The 13,417-nt window shown below is 46.6% G+C and overlaps 6 protein-coding genes across 6 annotated transcripts; 4 read left to right on the top strand and 2 right to left on the bottom strand.

The window, feature by feature from the left end:
* Window positions 1-232: 232 nt before the first annotated feature.
* Window positions 233-2,105, top strand: V865_003406 (uncharacterized protein; the record flags this gene model as incomplete). The annotated part of the gene is made up of 6 exons (XM_066227203.1): window positions 233-506; window positions 549-850; window positions 892-1,163; window positions 1,286-1,342; window positions 1,396-1,957; window positions 2,007-2,105. 6 exons carry the CDS (start codon window positions 233-235, stop codon window positions 2,103-2,105), a joined length of 1,566 nt encoding a protein of 521 aa, XP_066083300.1.
* Window positions 2,106-2,667: 562 nt separating this feature from the next.
* Window positions 2,668-2,990, top strand: V865_003405 (uncharacterized protein; the record flags this gene model as incomplete). The annotated part of the gene is made up of 2 exons (XM_066227202.1): window positions 2,668-2,788; window positions 2,848-2,990. The coding sequence occupies 2 exons, from the start codon at window positions 2,668-2,670 to the stop codon at window positions 2,988-2,990; spliced, it is 264 nt and encodes an 87-aa protein (XP_066083299.1).
* Window positions 2,991-3,150: 160 nt separating this feature from the next.
* V865_003404 (uncharacterized protein) lies at window positions 3,151-4,857 on the bottom strand (the record flags this gene model as incomplete). The annotated part of the gene is made up of 3 exons (XM_066227201.1): window positions 3,151-4,062; window positions 4,107-4,202; window positions 4,474-4,857. 3 exons carry the CDS (start codon window positions 4,855-4,857, stop codon window positions 3,151-3,153), a joined length of 1,392 nt encoding a protein of 463 aa, XP_066083298.1.
* Window positions 4,858-5,153: 296 nt separating this feature from the next.
* Window positions 5,154-6,190, top strand: V865_003403 (uncharacterized protein; the record flags this gene model as incomplete). The annotated part of the gene is made up of 5 exons (XM_066227200.1): window positions 5,154-5,514; window positions 5,561-5,673; window positions 5,733-5,890; window positions 5,933-6,029; window positions 6,077-6,190. 5 exons carry the CDS (start codon window positions 5,154-5,156, stop codon window positions 6,188-6,190), a joined length of 843 nt encoding a protein of 280 aa, XP_066083297.1.
* Window positions 6,191-7,088: 898 nt separating this feature from the next.
* V865_003402 (uncharacterized protein) lies at window positions 7,089-9,551 on the top strand (the record flags this gene model as incomplete). The annotated part of the gene is made up of 6 exons (XM_066227199.1): window positions 7,089-7,209; window positions 7,287-7,944; window positions 7,989-8,553; window positions 8,605-8,671; window positions 8,720-9,430; window positions 9,505-9,551. The coding sequence occupies 6 exons, from the start codon at window positions 7,089-7,091 to the stop codon at window positions 9,549-9,551; spliced, it is 2,169 nt and encodes a 722-aa protein (XP_066083296.1).
* A 465-nt stretch (window positions 9,552-10,016) lies between these two features.
* Window positions 10,017-13,190, bottom strand: V865_003401 (uncharacterized protein; the record flags this gene model as incomplete). Its single annotated transcript, XM_066227198.1, has 9 exons — window positions 10,017-10,853; window positions 10,913-11,535; window positions 11,586-11,738; window positions 11,794-11,926; window positions 11,981-12,104; window positions 12,158-12,227; window positions 12,291-12,436; window positions 12,494-12,840; window positions 12,900-13,190. 9 exons carry the CDS (start codon window positions 13,188-13,190, stop codon window positions 10,017-10,019), a joined length of 2,724 nt encoding a protein of 907 aa, XP_066083295.1.
* Between the last annotated feature and the right edge of the window lie 227 nt (window positions 13,191-13,417).

The raw sequence follows: 13,417 nt of genomic DNA, 5'->3' as shown, positions 1-13,417 counted from the left end.
TGTCCACCTGATATCAAGTTACAGACAACTATGACGTACTACTGCCCTACTTCCCGACCCTGTGATTACATAATACTCCATACCGCCTCAACAGGACACGTGATTCCCACATGACCTCGAATTGTTAATTTGCCACTCAAGAGTACTCTGGCACAAAATTCACCAAAATAACATCATCGACTACCACCATCATCACCAGTATCACCAGCGCTCACCATAAACAGGATCCACCATGTCTAGGAGGTCAAGTCAAGGCTACATCGATCAGCGAAATCAGGATACTGCTCCTTACGCGGATGCTGAAGTGACCCACCAGTTTGATGATGCCCGGTCGGACGCGAGCGGGTCTAGTATCGAGGAAGAGTCGGAAGAAGGACTACCGTTCGATGACCTATCCGATGAGCAATCCGAACAGGATATAGGATTAGACAATGAAGTTGATTTGGAAGGAGACGAAGCGGGTGATTGGGACGTCGATGATGAGGATTGGGAGTTGGCAAATGGAGGTGAGTCCATCTAGGGAAGTACAGTCAGGCTAATCTTGGTAGATTTCACCAAACAGTATAATCGAGTGAGACAGCAACATGCTGCAACTACTGGGAATGCTCCTCTCCCTGCTCGTAACGCTCCTTCTCAGCCGTCATCATCTAAGACCGCCAAGAGTAATCCGCTCGCTGGAGTTGGAGTCGCAATGAATCCGAAAATCGCCCATGAAAAACAGGAGAAAGATAAGAGCGATCGTGCTACTCAGGATCAAGTGCTGGATTCTAGAACGCGATTGGTATTGGCCGGGCTTGTCAATCGTAAAATAATAGGAAAGATAGAACGATGTGTGAGCACTGGAAAAGAGGTGAGTGACAGTACTCAGAAGAAACAGTGCTGATGGTTCAGGCAAATGTATATTATGCTATGCCTGGGGTTGCTGTGAAGATCTACAGGACATCGATTCTCATCTTCAAATCGAGGTCAAACTATATTATTGGAGAGCAACGTTTCAAGGGAGAATATACTTCGTCGAAGAATCCAAGAAAGATGGTCAGGGTATGGGCTGAAAAGGAGTTACGGAATCTACGACGGTTGGTTCAAGGTGGTATACGTGCACCGAAAGTTTTCGACTGCAAGGAAAACGTATTGGTAATGGAGTTTTTGGGTGACGGAGATAAGTGAGTCTTAGGCTACTTTTGACTCACGCTGACCCATTTAGTGCGTCTCCTCGGTTGAAAGATGCGGAGATCGAAGCGGATCGTTTAGACTTTTTATATGCCGAGCTTGTCATAGCTGTCAGGCGGATGTACCAGCATTGTCACCTAGTACATGCGGATTTGAGCGAGTACAACATATTGTGAGTGGTCTCTACAATTGTGTTTCATACAATAAAGCTGAATCGTATAATAGACTGCATGAAGGACATTTGTGGATTATCGATGTATCCCAATCAGTAGAGCATGATCATCCTAAAGCCTTCGACTTCCTTCGAGCCGATCTACAAAATGTGGAAGAATTCTTTGGACGTCGTGGAGTCAAGTGTCTAGGGCTCCGACGAGCATGGGAATTCACAGTCACTGAGAATATCGGGCTCAGCCACGAGGAAGAATTGAGTCCCGATGGGGATGGTAAGCTAGCAGCTATCGTCACCGAGTGGTTGAGCCATCCATCAAACAAAACCGATGATGCCGTCTTTTTGTCATCTTATATTCCTAGGACTCTTGCAGAAGTATACGATCCTGAACGGGATGTAGATCTTTTGAAACGTGGAGGTGGAGACGATCTGATCTATGCTGGAATTACTGGATTGAAGTTGGCGGACAAAACAGAGGAGACTGGGCCGAAAGAAGTAAAGGAAGTACGATTTGAGGATGAACAAGCAGAGGAGGAGTCGGAATCTGAGGATGAAGCACAGGATGATCAACCTCATAAATCACGAGGTTTCCGTCATGAGGACAAAGATGCTAAAAAGGTGAGTTATCCGGTTATTGTTACATGCACTGACAGATGTCGTCAAACAGGAGCGAAAAAAGGCTCTCAAAGAGGAAAATCGAGAGAAACGGAAGAACAAGATGCCTAAAGCGGAGAAGCAGCGTCTGATCAAGAAGTCGCAAAAGTGATCCTGATAGGAATCTCTTGTACATCATTTTAACAATCATCATCATACTTTGCATAGGGTAGATTCCATTTTGTATTTAGCGTACATATATTGAATGCATACATTCTAACGGTAGTGGTGTAATTAAACCTACACGCTACCTGCATTCGCGATCCGACTGGGATCTCTCGTAAAAAAAGTAATGTTCTCAACCGATCCAGGCACGAGTCACTACGAGTCACTGTTTATCGTCGATCCGATCATTAACAAGATTTGTTGATCGATCGAGTGAATCACAGTGGCCGGCTGATCATGACTTCGATTCAGTACGACTTTGCAGTCAGACATGTCCGATGTTGACATCTCTGGTCGATAAATGAATTAACTTTGCGTCATATCATATCTCACCATTGAAAATGTGCGTCATCATGAAAGGGGTTAATCAATTAACATATATATAAAGAGGTAATTGAACTCGAATGTGTCCCACTTCTTCTTTCAACACGAACCAAACAAAGAAACAAGCAAACAACTTATCTCACCTTTTTTTTAAAACACCCCAATCATAAACCGAATTCAACAAGATGTCATCTGACGAAGCTTTCGTATCTACTGCCGATGCCAACGTCCCTGAGACTAACCTCAATGTCGCTGCCGAGGACCGAGCAGCAGAGGAGAGTGAGGCTACTGGCAGAATCTCCAAAGGTAAGTGATTGTACTTGTCCTTTCTTCATGGATTATGCTGATCGATACTTGGGTCGCAGAGGAAGTTGAAGGTCTCAAAGACACTATTGGTGGTGGAGAGGTCCTCGACGATTCCGAAGGTTACACCCGATCATCCAACAAGGACGTTTCGGCTCTCAAGCAAGAAGATGAAGTAGATGCTGCTGTCGCCGACCTAGAGTAAATTTGTATCTTAATAGTCATATGCATTTGTAGCAATAGCCCGTCCATGCCTCCTACCAGCAAGTCACTTCATTACATTGACATCAAAGCATGTCATCCATGTACCAAACTATATTGACAAATACCATCGCTGTGATGCTCCTTCTGTCTATGTCTCGGATCTATTCTCCTTCTTTCTTATCGGACCGCTGCTTTCCTTTACCATTACTCCTCTTCGACTCGTCTGATCTTCGTCTACCTTTCTCCTCACCTCGTCGAGGCTTCCCACCCGAGTTGATGAATTCGTGCAATTCATTATCCAAACGATATCCAACAGACTTCATCTCATCCACCACTAATCGCCATCGAGAGTCGTTGGTGGTGATACATTTGCGTACGAGTGAGTTATAAACCGCATATGAAGGTTTGAATCCATCGGCTTTTGCTTTTTCAAGGTAATAGAAAGCATCTTCATAAGTTGGTTGGGTAAGGCAGAGGTTGATCATATTTTCGTAAGTCGTAGCGCTGGGTGATACAGATTGCGCAGACATCTCGTTCAGTATCGTATCACCGAGTGGTCGATGTTGCGCAGTTATACAGCAAGACAGTATTAGGTTGAATGTGTCGACATTGGGTGTCAGACCAAGATCCGTAGCTGCTGTTTGGGTTGCTCGAGCCCTTTGGAGATCGCCAAGTCGAGCCGAAGCATCAATTAGAGCGTTCAATGCTGTGATGTCGATCGGCTGCCCTGATTTGTACATGTCTTCTAATCCGTAAAAAGCTTGATCTATCACCTCTGCATTCGATAAGACTGAAACGATCGGTTGAACGGTAGCCATTGTAGGTGTAAGACCAGCGTCTCGGATGGATACGAGCACCTGGAAGGCATTAGGCACTTCTCCAGCATTGCAGAATGCCTCTAACAACGGAGCGAGGTGCTGTTCCTGAGGGGCAACAGGTAAAGATTCAAGGATGGTTGATGCGAAATCCGGTCTTCCCCATCGTCCAGCCGCATTGAGCAATGATAAGATAAGGCCTTCATCAGCTGTATAGCTGGATTTGACTCTGTACCAAGCGGTTTCGGCACCGGAAAGCTACAATGTATCAATCAGCGGGGTTCTTTAGATTTCAGACTTACAAAGTGAGCGTCCGCACTGGCTATCAATATATCTACCCATGCACTTTGATCCAATCTTACACCAACAGCGGAATCATTCTCTATCTTCTCTGCGATCTGTAAAGCCAGACGAGGACATCCCCATTGGCATGCCAGACGAATTGCGGTCTTAACCATGTGCAGAGGGACAGCTATACCTTTAACGAACATGTCGTTGATGACGTATATGAGATGTTCTAGGTTCCCGTTGACAGTAGCTGCTCGAGCAAGACCTTGATAGCTTCCGGTAAGTTTCGAATCCGTATATAACAAGAACGATTGAAGGAGATGAGGATATATGACGGAAAACTATAAAATCAGCAGGAGTTCATACCCATTGTGTACTCACCCTCAAGAAAGCTTCCATCCCTTCTGGACCGAGTTCTACATTTCCTGCTTTGGCATCTTCCCAAGCCGCTTGAGCAACTTGCCATCCTAGATTCTCCGATTCTTCACCTGGTGCTGTACGACTGAGTGAGAAATCTCCGGCAGCTCGGAGTATAGCGACATACGCTTCGGGTCTGGGACGTCTGTTCTCTGATTTCAGCCTAGCTAGCCTTTGGATAAGCACCGCTAAGCTTTCCTGCTCGGGAGCTTGTCGACCTAATCTGGGCAAGGGGGTTCGCTTGTTGGCAAGTGGTTTTGCATTGCGAGCTGGACGAGGGGTAGCTGCTGCAGCGAAACCCCGCTTGGAGAAGGCCAGAGACCAACATGACCTGCAGATGGTGGACATGGGATTGATGATTAAACGTTGTGGGTCATACATGTATGTTGATATGTTAAGATTATATATCAGTTTCCAACTTTTTATTTCTCCTAAGAGAGCGTGATACCCCGACCACGTGCTTTCAGTGATGTGGCTTAATTCAGATTGATAAGGGCGTAGGCGTTGTAACCGCGAGTGTGGTCTCACCCTTCTCGTGTAGGACTGATGCGTTGTTTGGGTATTTGGATATTTATCAGTGAATATCATCATCCCTTCAATCTATGTATACCCAATCCGTCTCACATTCCATCTCTTCTCGCACCATGGCTCCCCCTTCAGTCACGCTCACAGCACCGCCTCACTCGCCTTCAAGGTCAAGGTCAGTCTCACAACCCATCCCAGAGGACTCCGCCTTGGATCACCTCGACACGCTTTCCCCCCTCAAACCCTCTCGTTCCACCGTATTCCGCTCCCAATCTTCGAATAACATGTCAAGAAGTCAACATGCCTCTGGGAACTCGAATCAACATCATTCTTCAAGCCCAAGTTTCCGTAAACCCCAAGGTCGTGCCAGAAGTAGCAGTCTGGTCACGGTGACCGAGGTCGGTGGCGATGACCCTGACAACGTCGTGGATAGATTGGGTGTTGGTAATAATGAGAATGCTGAATGGGTCAATGCTCCAGGTATGTCAACAAGTATATATATATCTTTAAGCTGACATGATGATAGGTGCTTGGGTAATGCATCCTCTTCTTATATTGCTCGCTAAGATGTTAATCGATGCTATTCCTGGGATGACACAAGATGTCAGTTGGACAATCGTCAACCTCGGTTATATGTCTGTGAGTGGATATCAATACTAACTCTCGATACGAACAAAGCTAACAAGCTCGCAAACTAGGTTTCTTTCCTCATGTTCCATCACGCCACAGGTGTCCCATTCGAATCAACAATGACCTCTGCCGGCGCATATGACGATTTAACGCTTTGGGAGCAAATCGATTATGGAGCGCAGTATACACCGGCGAAGAAATTTCTGACCAGTGTTCCAATAGGATTGTGAGTCACCGAGAGAGATGGTCTCTAGCTTACGATGTTCAGGTTTTTGATATCAACGCATTACACGAAATACGACTATATACTTTTCGTTCTCAACTTCGCCGCTTTGGTATTCGTGCTATTTCCCAAGCTTCCTATCGTAAGTCCAATCCCTGTAAACCATGGACAGCGCTGATTGCCATACAGCTTCATCGTCTTCGATTCCATTTTGCTGTTCCCGATACCGACTCTGCCCCTACTCCACTTACATCCAGACCTCCCTCTCCTTTCATGGACAAAACGTCCAAATTATCGTCATGATTTGTAGATTCTGAGATATGATATCTTCCTTATGTTTAGAGCTACAAATTTCTGATCCCGTTCAGATCACCCATAATAAGCTGGAGCGGTCTTGACCCAGCCATCGGATTCAACCTCATGTCTGACACGTCGACGGTCTATAACTTTCGTTTCCTCTTTCGCCGAATCTTTCAGGTGCACTGTTGAAGAAAGTATTCTGCAGTTTGACCTGCATTCAGGTTTTGTCCATTTATACTCTACTCTGGAGATAGGTTTGATTATCACGCACTATTCGTTCCTGTCAAGTTCACAAGTCCATTCCATTTATCAACTAGAGCCGCTTCTGGCTGATCTTCGCCGAATGTCTATCACGAGGAAGCGAAAAATTTGATATTCATAAGATTGTTGGGATGTAAAGGTCAAAGACATTGCCTCAGTCAGTCAGGACAACATGAGGAAGTAGAGCGGGACTAACGATACACAGAATCGATCAACCACCATCAGCCAAAGAGCGTAATGGGTGTATGAGAATGCCTCCCAGTACCGGTACTGTTGCAGATACATGTATCATTCATCATATGATGCTGGCCCTCGTCATCTGTTCTCATGAATGGAACCAGTATAAGTATCAGTGTCATTGTCAGCATGGACATGTTATTGTTTCGAGGGTTGCATGGTTGCATGTGTGGTATGGTGTATGGTGATGATATTCGGACAAGCGCACTCCGATGACCCTTCTTTCACCGTTTCGCACCTTTTTCACTCATCTCATATACCATCTCATGACACATCCCTCATAGGGTGGAAGACCCTCTTTCTTCAATCCTTCCTCTCAACTTCATATCTCCCATATCACCATCGTCGTCATACATCATCTTTGATCGTGCCGGTTCGACCATCTGACAGAGGTCATCACAGCATGAACCCCTACAGCACGGATCAACCTCCACCGAATTACCCTCCTTATCAGTCTAGAAAGCAGTCGGAAGGTGGTGGTGACATGATGATGGGCGGTCACTACTCTGCCGAAGGGATGCACCGTGAGTATCGTCATTTCTATATTCATTGTCGTGTGGATAATCCTCCAATTGCATAGGCTGATTGACCCCCAACTCAGATCCTGCCCAGACGCAAGATGATGTGGATCCCGATCTGCAGAACCAGTTACAGAATCTGCAAATTGATTCACCTCGACCACCCTATCATCCTTATCAACCTCCTCCAGAGGAGCAACCTTATCAGCCTTTCAATCACAACTTCTACCCCCCTCCACGACCCTTCCAGTATCCCGCATACTCGTACTCGCCATATCCAGATGGCCACGCCCCTTCACCCATGAATCCAGCTCAACCGTTTGGGATCTGGACTAGCCCACCGATCAGCCCTGCTATGTCTTCCACCCCCTTCCGTCCACCACCACCTGGACCACCACCTCCTCCTCACTCTAGACATGGCTCTGCTGGAGATTACAGAGGATTCTATCGCGCTTCTTATAGTGGACCACCTTCTGCTTGGACTAGTCCTTCAATGCCTTCCACTTTTGGCTTTTACACGCCATACCAACAACAGCAGCATACGATGGAGACAATCCGACCTCCTCTTACTAACGAGTGGTCTCAGTCACCTCCGCTGCGAAGAAACTCCCGTCAGTCCTGGAGTGGTCCTCCTCGAAACCCTAAAGACGCCGTGTTACAGGAGAAAGAGAGAGAAAGAAAGGCTTACCATCCTCAAGCACCGGCTAGAAGGTCTGACTGGGTGATGTGGGTGGGCAACGTGTGAGTTCATGAACACGAAGAATATTATCTTGCTAATGATGTAGTCCCTCCAACACATCTCATGAGGAGTTATGGCGATACTTCAATAATACGATACCCACTGACAACGACTCAGAAGCTGACTCTGAGCCTTGGCGAGGTCCTTCTTCCATCTTTCTCATATCACGGTCATCCTGCGCTTTCGTTAATCTCTCCTCGCAAGCAGACCTCGATAGGGCTGTAGCGTTCTTTAACGGAAAGTCTTTACGACCATGGGATAATAGATGTCCTAGGATGTTATGTCGGGTTAGACGAAAAGATGATGATCTAAGGTCTGGTGTGGGAGCTCAACGGGGTACTGGAATGCATCGAGGTTGGGTCAAAGATCAAGAGCCCAAATTGCCACGACAAACGAGTAACGCTTCTGTCAGTTCTGCCAACTCTGTTCCTCCCAGCCCAGCAGCGTTGGAACATCCTCCTGAAGGTGAAGGTCGTCGTCGAGATAGTATCATCAAGGAAGGAAATGCTCTTAACAAGCATCAGTCGAGTGGCAGTTTCGCCAGTACCAATTCAAGCTTCCTCGCACGACACTTCCCAAAACGTGTGTTCATCTTGAAAAGTCTGACAACAGTGAGTTTTGTGTCTGAAAATCATATGTCCTCACAGCTGACGGTCAGGTAGGCTGAGCTGGAGGAATCCGTTCAAACTGGTACATGGAAAACTCAACGTCACAACGAGCCTATATTAGGTGAGTCCCTCCGGCTGAATGAGCATGGCTAATTCGTGTATGTTATAGATCAGGCATTCCGAACGTCCCCAGAGGTCTTTCTCATCTTTGGTGCGAATCGATCTGGTGAATTCTTCGGTTATGCCAAGATGATCGAACCAATCGATAAAGAAAGAGCGAAGAAACAATCGACCGGTGCCTCAATTGCTCGTAGACCAACAGCAAATATCGATGGAGGGGAATCACGACCTCCCTTTTTCCTCACTCCTTCTCAGAGTCATCTCGCGAGCTCATCTCCCGGCGAAATTACGCCGAATGAAGAAGCCAAATTGGAGCATGCCGTGGGATGGCGACGGACCGACCCGTCTGACATACGCAATAAGCCTCATCACGATAATAAATCAATCCAATCAGCACCTGAATTAAGAGCTCGAACCCTCGATCCCAAGGCCCTTCAGCATGATTATTTCCCTCCTGTACCAATCAACGATGAAGAGGAAGCTGATCATCAAGAACATCTCGGTGGATCGAATCGTCAACCTACTCTTGATGAACAAGGTGTTCTCAGGAAGGATACGGTATTGACCCCTGATGAGAAAGCTGAAAGAGAGGAGGAAGAAGCTCATGATGAGTTTGTGGAAGAGAGTCGAGGTCATGTCTTCCGAATTGAATGGGTCAAAGTTGGACCTATCCCCTTCAACAAGACTCGTCACTTGCGAAATCCGTGGAATGCGGATCGTGAGGTCAAGGTCTCGAGAGACGGAACAGAGGTTGAACCTAGTAAGTTTGTGGACCTACTCTAGCTGTGTGTAAGCTACCGCGATGTACTTACTGACATACTATACATATTATAGCGGTTGGATCTCTGCTCATGGCTGAATGGGATAAATTGGAATCTTGAAAGTCGAACCCTCTTCTTGCACGCTTACCTCTTTTTTTTTTGTTTCATATATCCTTGCATTAAATACCCCCTTTCTGCAACACGTACACGTATCAGTTGTTTGTTTAATAGCATCACCATTCTTTTTCTATCATCTTGAAATTTTGGGTATAACTCTTTGTTGAATTAAATACACGCATGCATCGGAAATAAAACTTGTAAGATGTGCTGTGATCAACCTCTGTATATACATACGATCTGCCGGCGACAGGTACCAATTCACATTGGCAGAGTGTCGGTCATAGGTAAACAGTCAAGTGAGATCTGGGTACGATGGCGTGAATTATCACAGGTCTTTGCTTTGGTCAAACGAAGTCATGGCAAGTTCAAATCTGAAGTTGTATTGTACAGTATAACGCTCCAATTTCGAGCACATAAGTTCAATGCATAGATCAAACATAAATTCATCACAACCCAGATAAGCCACTACCGCTGCTTGTCCGGTTCCACAAACGATACACTCGGACCTTCACCACCTTTGTTGGAACCTGTCGATTGTATGGAAGCAGATCTGAACATCGCAAGATTAGGGTTTTTCTTGAATCCCGGGGCGTTTGCACCATAATTGTTGATCGTCGGAGCAGTCTCAGAGGAAGGTTCAACGTCAGGTGCGAAGCGGATAGCTGGACTTCTTGACGCCGATATAGTCCTTGTCAAGGGTACCCCGAACGAGCCACTGCGCGATCCTTCATCCATCGGTTCAGGGGAGCTCACTATAGGGACCGGTCTAGAGATATCAGATTTCAATGGTGGGACAAGTAAAGTCGGATTAGGAGGAGCCAGACCTTCTTCTGCTTTTGATGGAATGTTTTCGTTATCATTGGACTTCCTTCCGAAGAGCCTGGCGGCGATGGATTTCCGTTTGCTCTTGCTCTCGCTTCCGCTTCCGCTATGAACATTGATTGCTGGTATTTTGTTGTATGATTGGTAATTCCCAGAAGATGGGGCTTCTTCAGTATCAGATACAGCTTCCTCGTTAACATTTTGTTGAGCTTGACCTTGAGCCGAGATCGATTGCTCGAGATGATTCTCACTTTCCAGTACACTAGGCGTACTTGCGCCTCGCATAAGACCAAGTCCAAGTCGATCGACCGCTTCTTTACCTTCGTTCCGGACGTGAGATGTGGCATGTTCGAGCGATTTCGGTAGCATATGAAGCATCTTGTCCAATTCTTTGGACTTGAGTCGATGAGGATGGACAAAGGTATCCATTTCGCTTGGCTTATCGTCACTGAAGTGATTACGGATGACCTCAACTTCGACCTGATTGTCCCATGATTAGCATTTCTTGCATGACTCAGTGAGCCAGGAAATCGACGCACCTCCTCACTGCCCTTTTTCTTTCTTTCGATCACAAGATGGTGACCTTCACGGTATTGAGCGAGAGGAGGTGTCCTCTCTCCTGCTTTGTCATCTATCTCCCTGTCTCCTCGAGCTTCTTCGTCTTCCTGCTCATCGTCTGTGCCTTCAACATGGCATCCTCGACTATCCACCGAACTTCTCCTACTCGTCCTAGAGAATCGGGAGCGACGACTGGTCCGGGAGGCTCCGCTATCTGTCGAATGCCTTCGACCCAGCTCTGCGGCCTCGCCTTCATGTGGTTCTTCCTGTTGTGGCTCCAATTCACCCTGATACTGCTCTCGCATCTCGATTTCTTCTCCGTGAGGAACAGTCCTTGAGCTTGAGCTGCCACCGCTATCTTGCGACCCAAGCTTCTCTCCGTTAAATCCATCATGAAGCGTATCTCTCCGCCTCACTCCCATATCACCTTCTTCGGGATCGTCATCACGATTGATGGTGATGTGCTGCCCTGGTAAGATACGTCGAGCGTGCGTAGTCCATGCCGGCTCATCGCCCCGCTGATCCATCGAAAGACCACGAGATCGAGTGTAGGTGATCGAATGCACTCGTCGACCCAGTGAGAAAAAAGGAATGGAAAGACCGTCTGTTTGAGAGAGATCAGCAGAGCAGTGACGGAGGAGGGGATGAACTCACGGGTGACGATTGAAGAGAGAACCAAGAACGCTGTGATAGGACCGATGACATCTCGCACACGTTCTACTTGGGCTGTATCCTTCTCAATGTCACCCTCAGGTATACTCGTTCTAGCCAAGGTCGAAATGAAAATAGCTCCGACACCCATGGGACCTGTCATGTTTTTGAGTTAGTATTGTAAGAACTATATCTCGCACCACTGACTCACCGAACCATCCTGTGAAAATAGCTTCTCTGAAAGTCTTGATATCTGGGATGAACTTGTAGAGGCCGACAATGACTGGCAGACGACGAATCATCAAGATCAGAATAGCAAGGACCACAAGTCGCCATACACGGAGCTAACATCACAGAGTCAGCAATTTCGCGTTCACGTCCAAAGCAATGTGACTTACATCCGGAGTATTCCATTCTCCAAATGGGATAATAGCTCCAATATAGATGAATGCAGCACAGTTGAAAAGCAGATCGATAACGTTCGAGAACACAGCATCTTCCGTAGCTTTATTGAAGTATCCGCTGCAGTCGATCGGTTAGCAACACAGGACTGCAACACATTGAAACCGACTCACTCCCAAGCGAAAGCACAACCACATGCGAAGGCACATAGCAAATCGTCACTACCTAGAAGAGCGGTACCACCTAGACCGTATGACAACATTAGCATTTGTCATTGAGCAGTTTTATGACTTGAACTGCACTTACCCATTGACAAAACAGCTAAACTGACATACTGAGCCACATAAGACTGTCTGTCGACCAACCTCTTTCTTTCCGCGAACTTCATGAACTTCCGAGCAGTGAAACCAAGAAGTATACCAATTGTCACACCAAGGACGATTTCGTACAACCTGGGGTGGAAAAGCGTCAGCGAAGAATATGAGGGAGGGAATCTAGCTCAGACTTACCAGGTCATGTAGAACCATTCTCCAACAGCATGTCCTGGACTTTTGTCTAGCATCAAGTATAAGGCGATGTATAAGAACGGGAAGGCTGCTCCATCGTTACTTCCTGATTCAGCTGAAAGAAGGTGTCGAATATGGGTGGGTACATGTTTGTCGGCGAACTTTCCACCTACAACCGCTTGGGCTAAGATAGGATCGGTAGGCGTCACTCCTGCTGCTATGACCAATGCACCGAGGAAGTGGAGACCTGGGATCAGACCCCACATGAGTAGCGCCGAGACCATCCATCCCCATACCATGCATGGTCCTAGTAGGAAGAACAGGGATCTCCAATGTCTCTTCATATAAGCCTATTTGTACAACAGCGGTAAGCGGGTTGTTCTACTTTTCAAACAGGAATTGAACTCACTTTTGGCAATTCCACTCCTACAGCAAACACAGATATAGCAATGACCACCCTGGTAACTTCCAGTGTAATCTCATCCGTTATCTCATCCTTCTGACCTGCCCATCCTGCAGGATCAAATAATCCGAGACAATGTGGTCCAATGATAATACCCAGAACAGTCGCAATGGGTGCTTCACCAATATAAAGCTTCTCCTTCAAAAAGAGGGACAGCATACCGAATATCACGACGAACCCTCCTAGGAAGGTGTACGCCAAGTGGGCGGCCGAGACTTCAAATGGGTGAAATCCCATGATGTTTAGTATCTGACTAAAGTCGAGGTTTCGATTAGATCAATTTACGTAGATGGCGAAGTTTTGAAAGTCGAGAGAGTCGAGTTGATTATATCATACCTTGAGAGCAAGTGTGAGGAGGTATGTCGAAGAGCGGGATGAAAATGAGAATGTGATGTCTAATTGATTACCGTTCAATTAGATAAAATGGGACGAGGCTTGTCGAAATACAGTAGTCCGGGGTGATA

The sequence above is a fragment of the Kwoniella europaea genome, chromosome 1, assembly GCF_036810445.1.
Source record: "Kwoniella europaea PYCC6329 chromosome 1, complete sequence".
Taxonomy (NCBI): domain Eukaryota; kingdom Fungi; phylum Basidiomycota; class Tremellomycetes; order Tremellales; family Cryptococcaceae; genus Kwoniella; species Kwoniella europaea.
The sequence above is the reverse complement of the archived record's forward strand: the minus strand, read 5'-3'. Positions and strand labels throughout refer to the sequence as shown.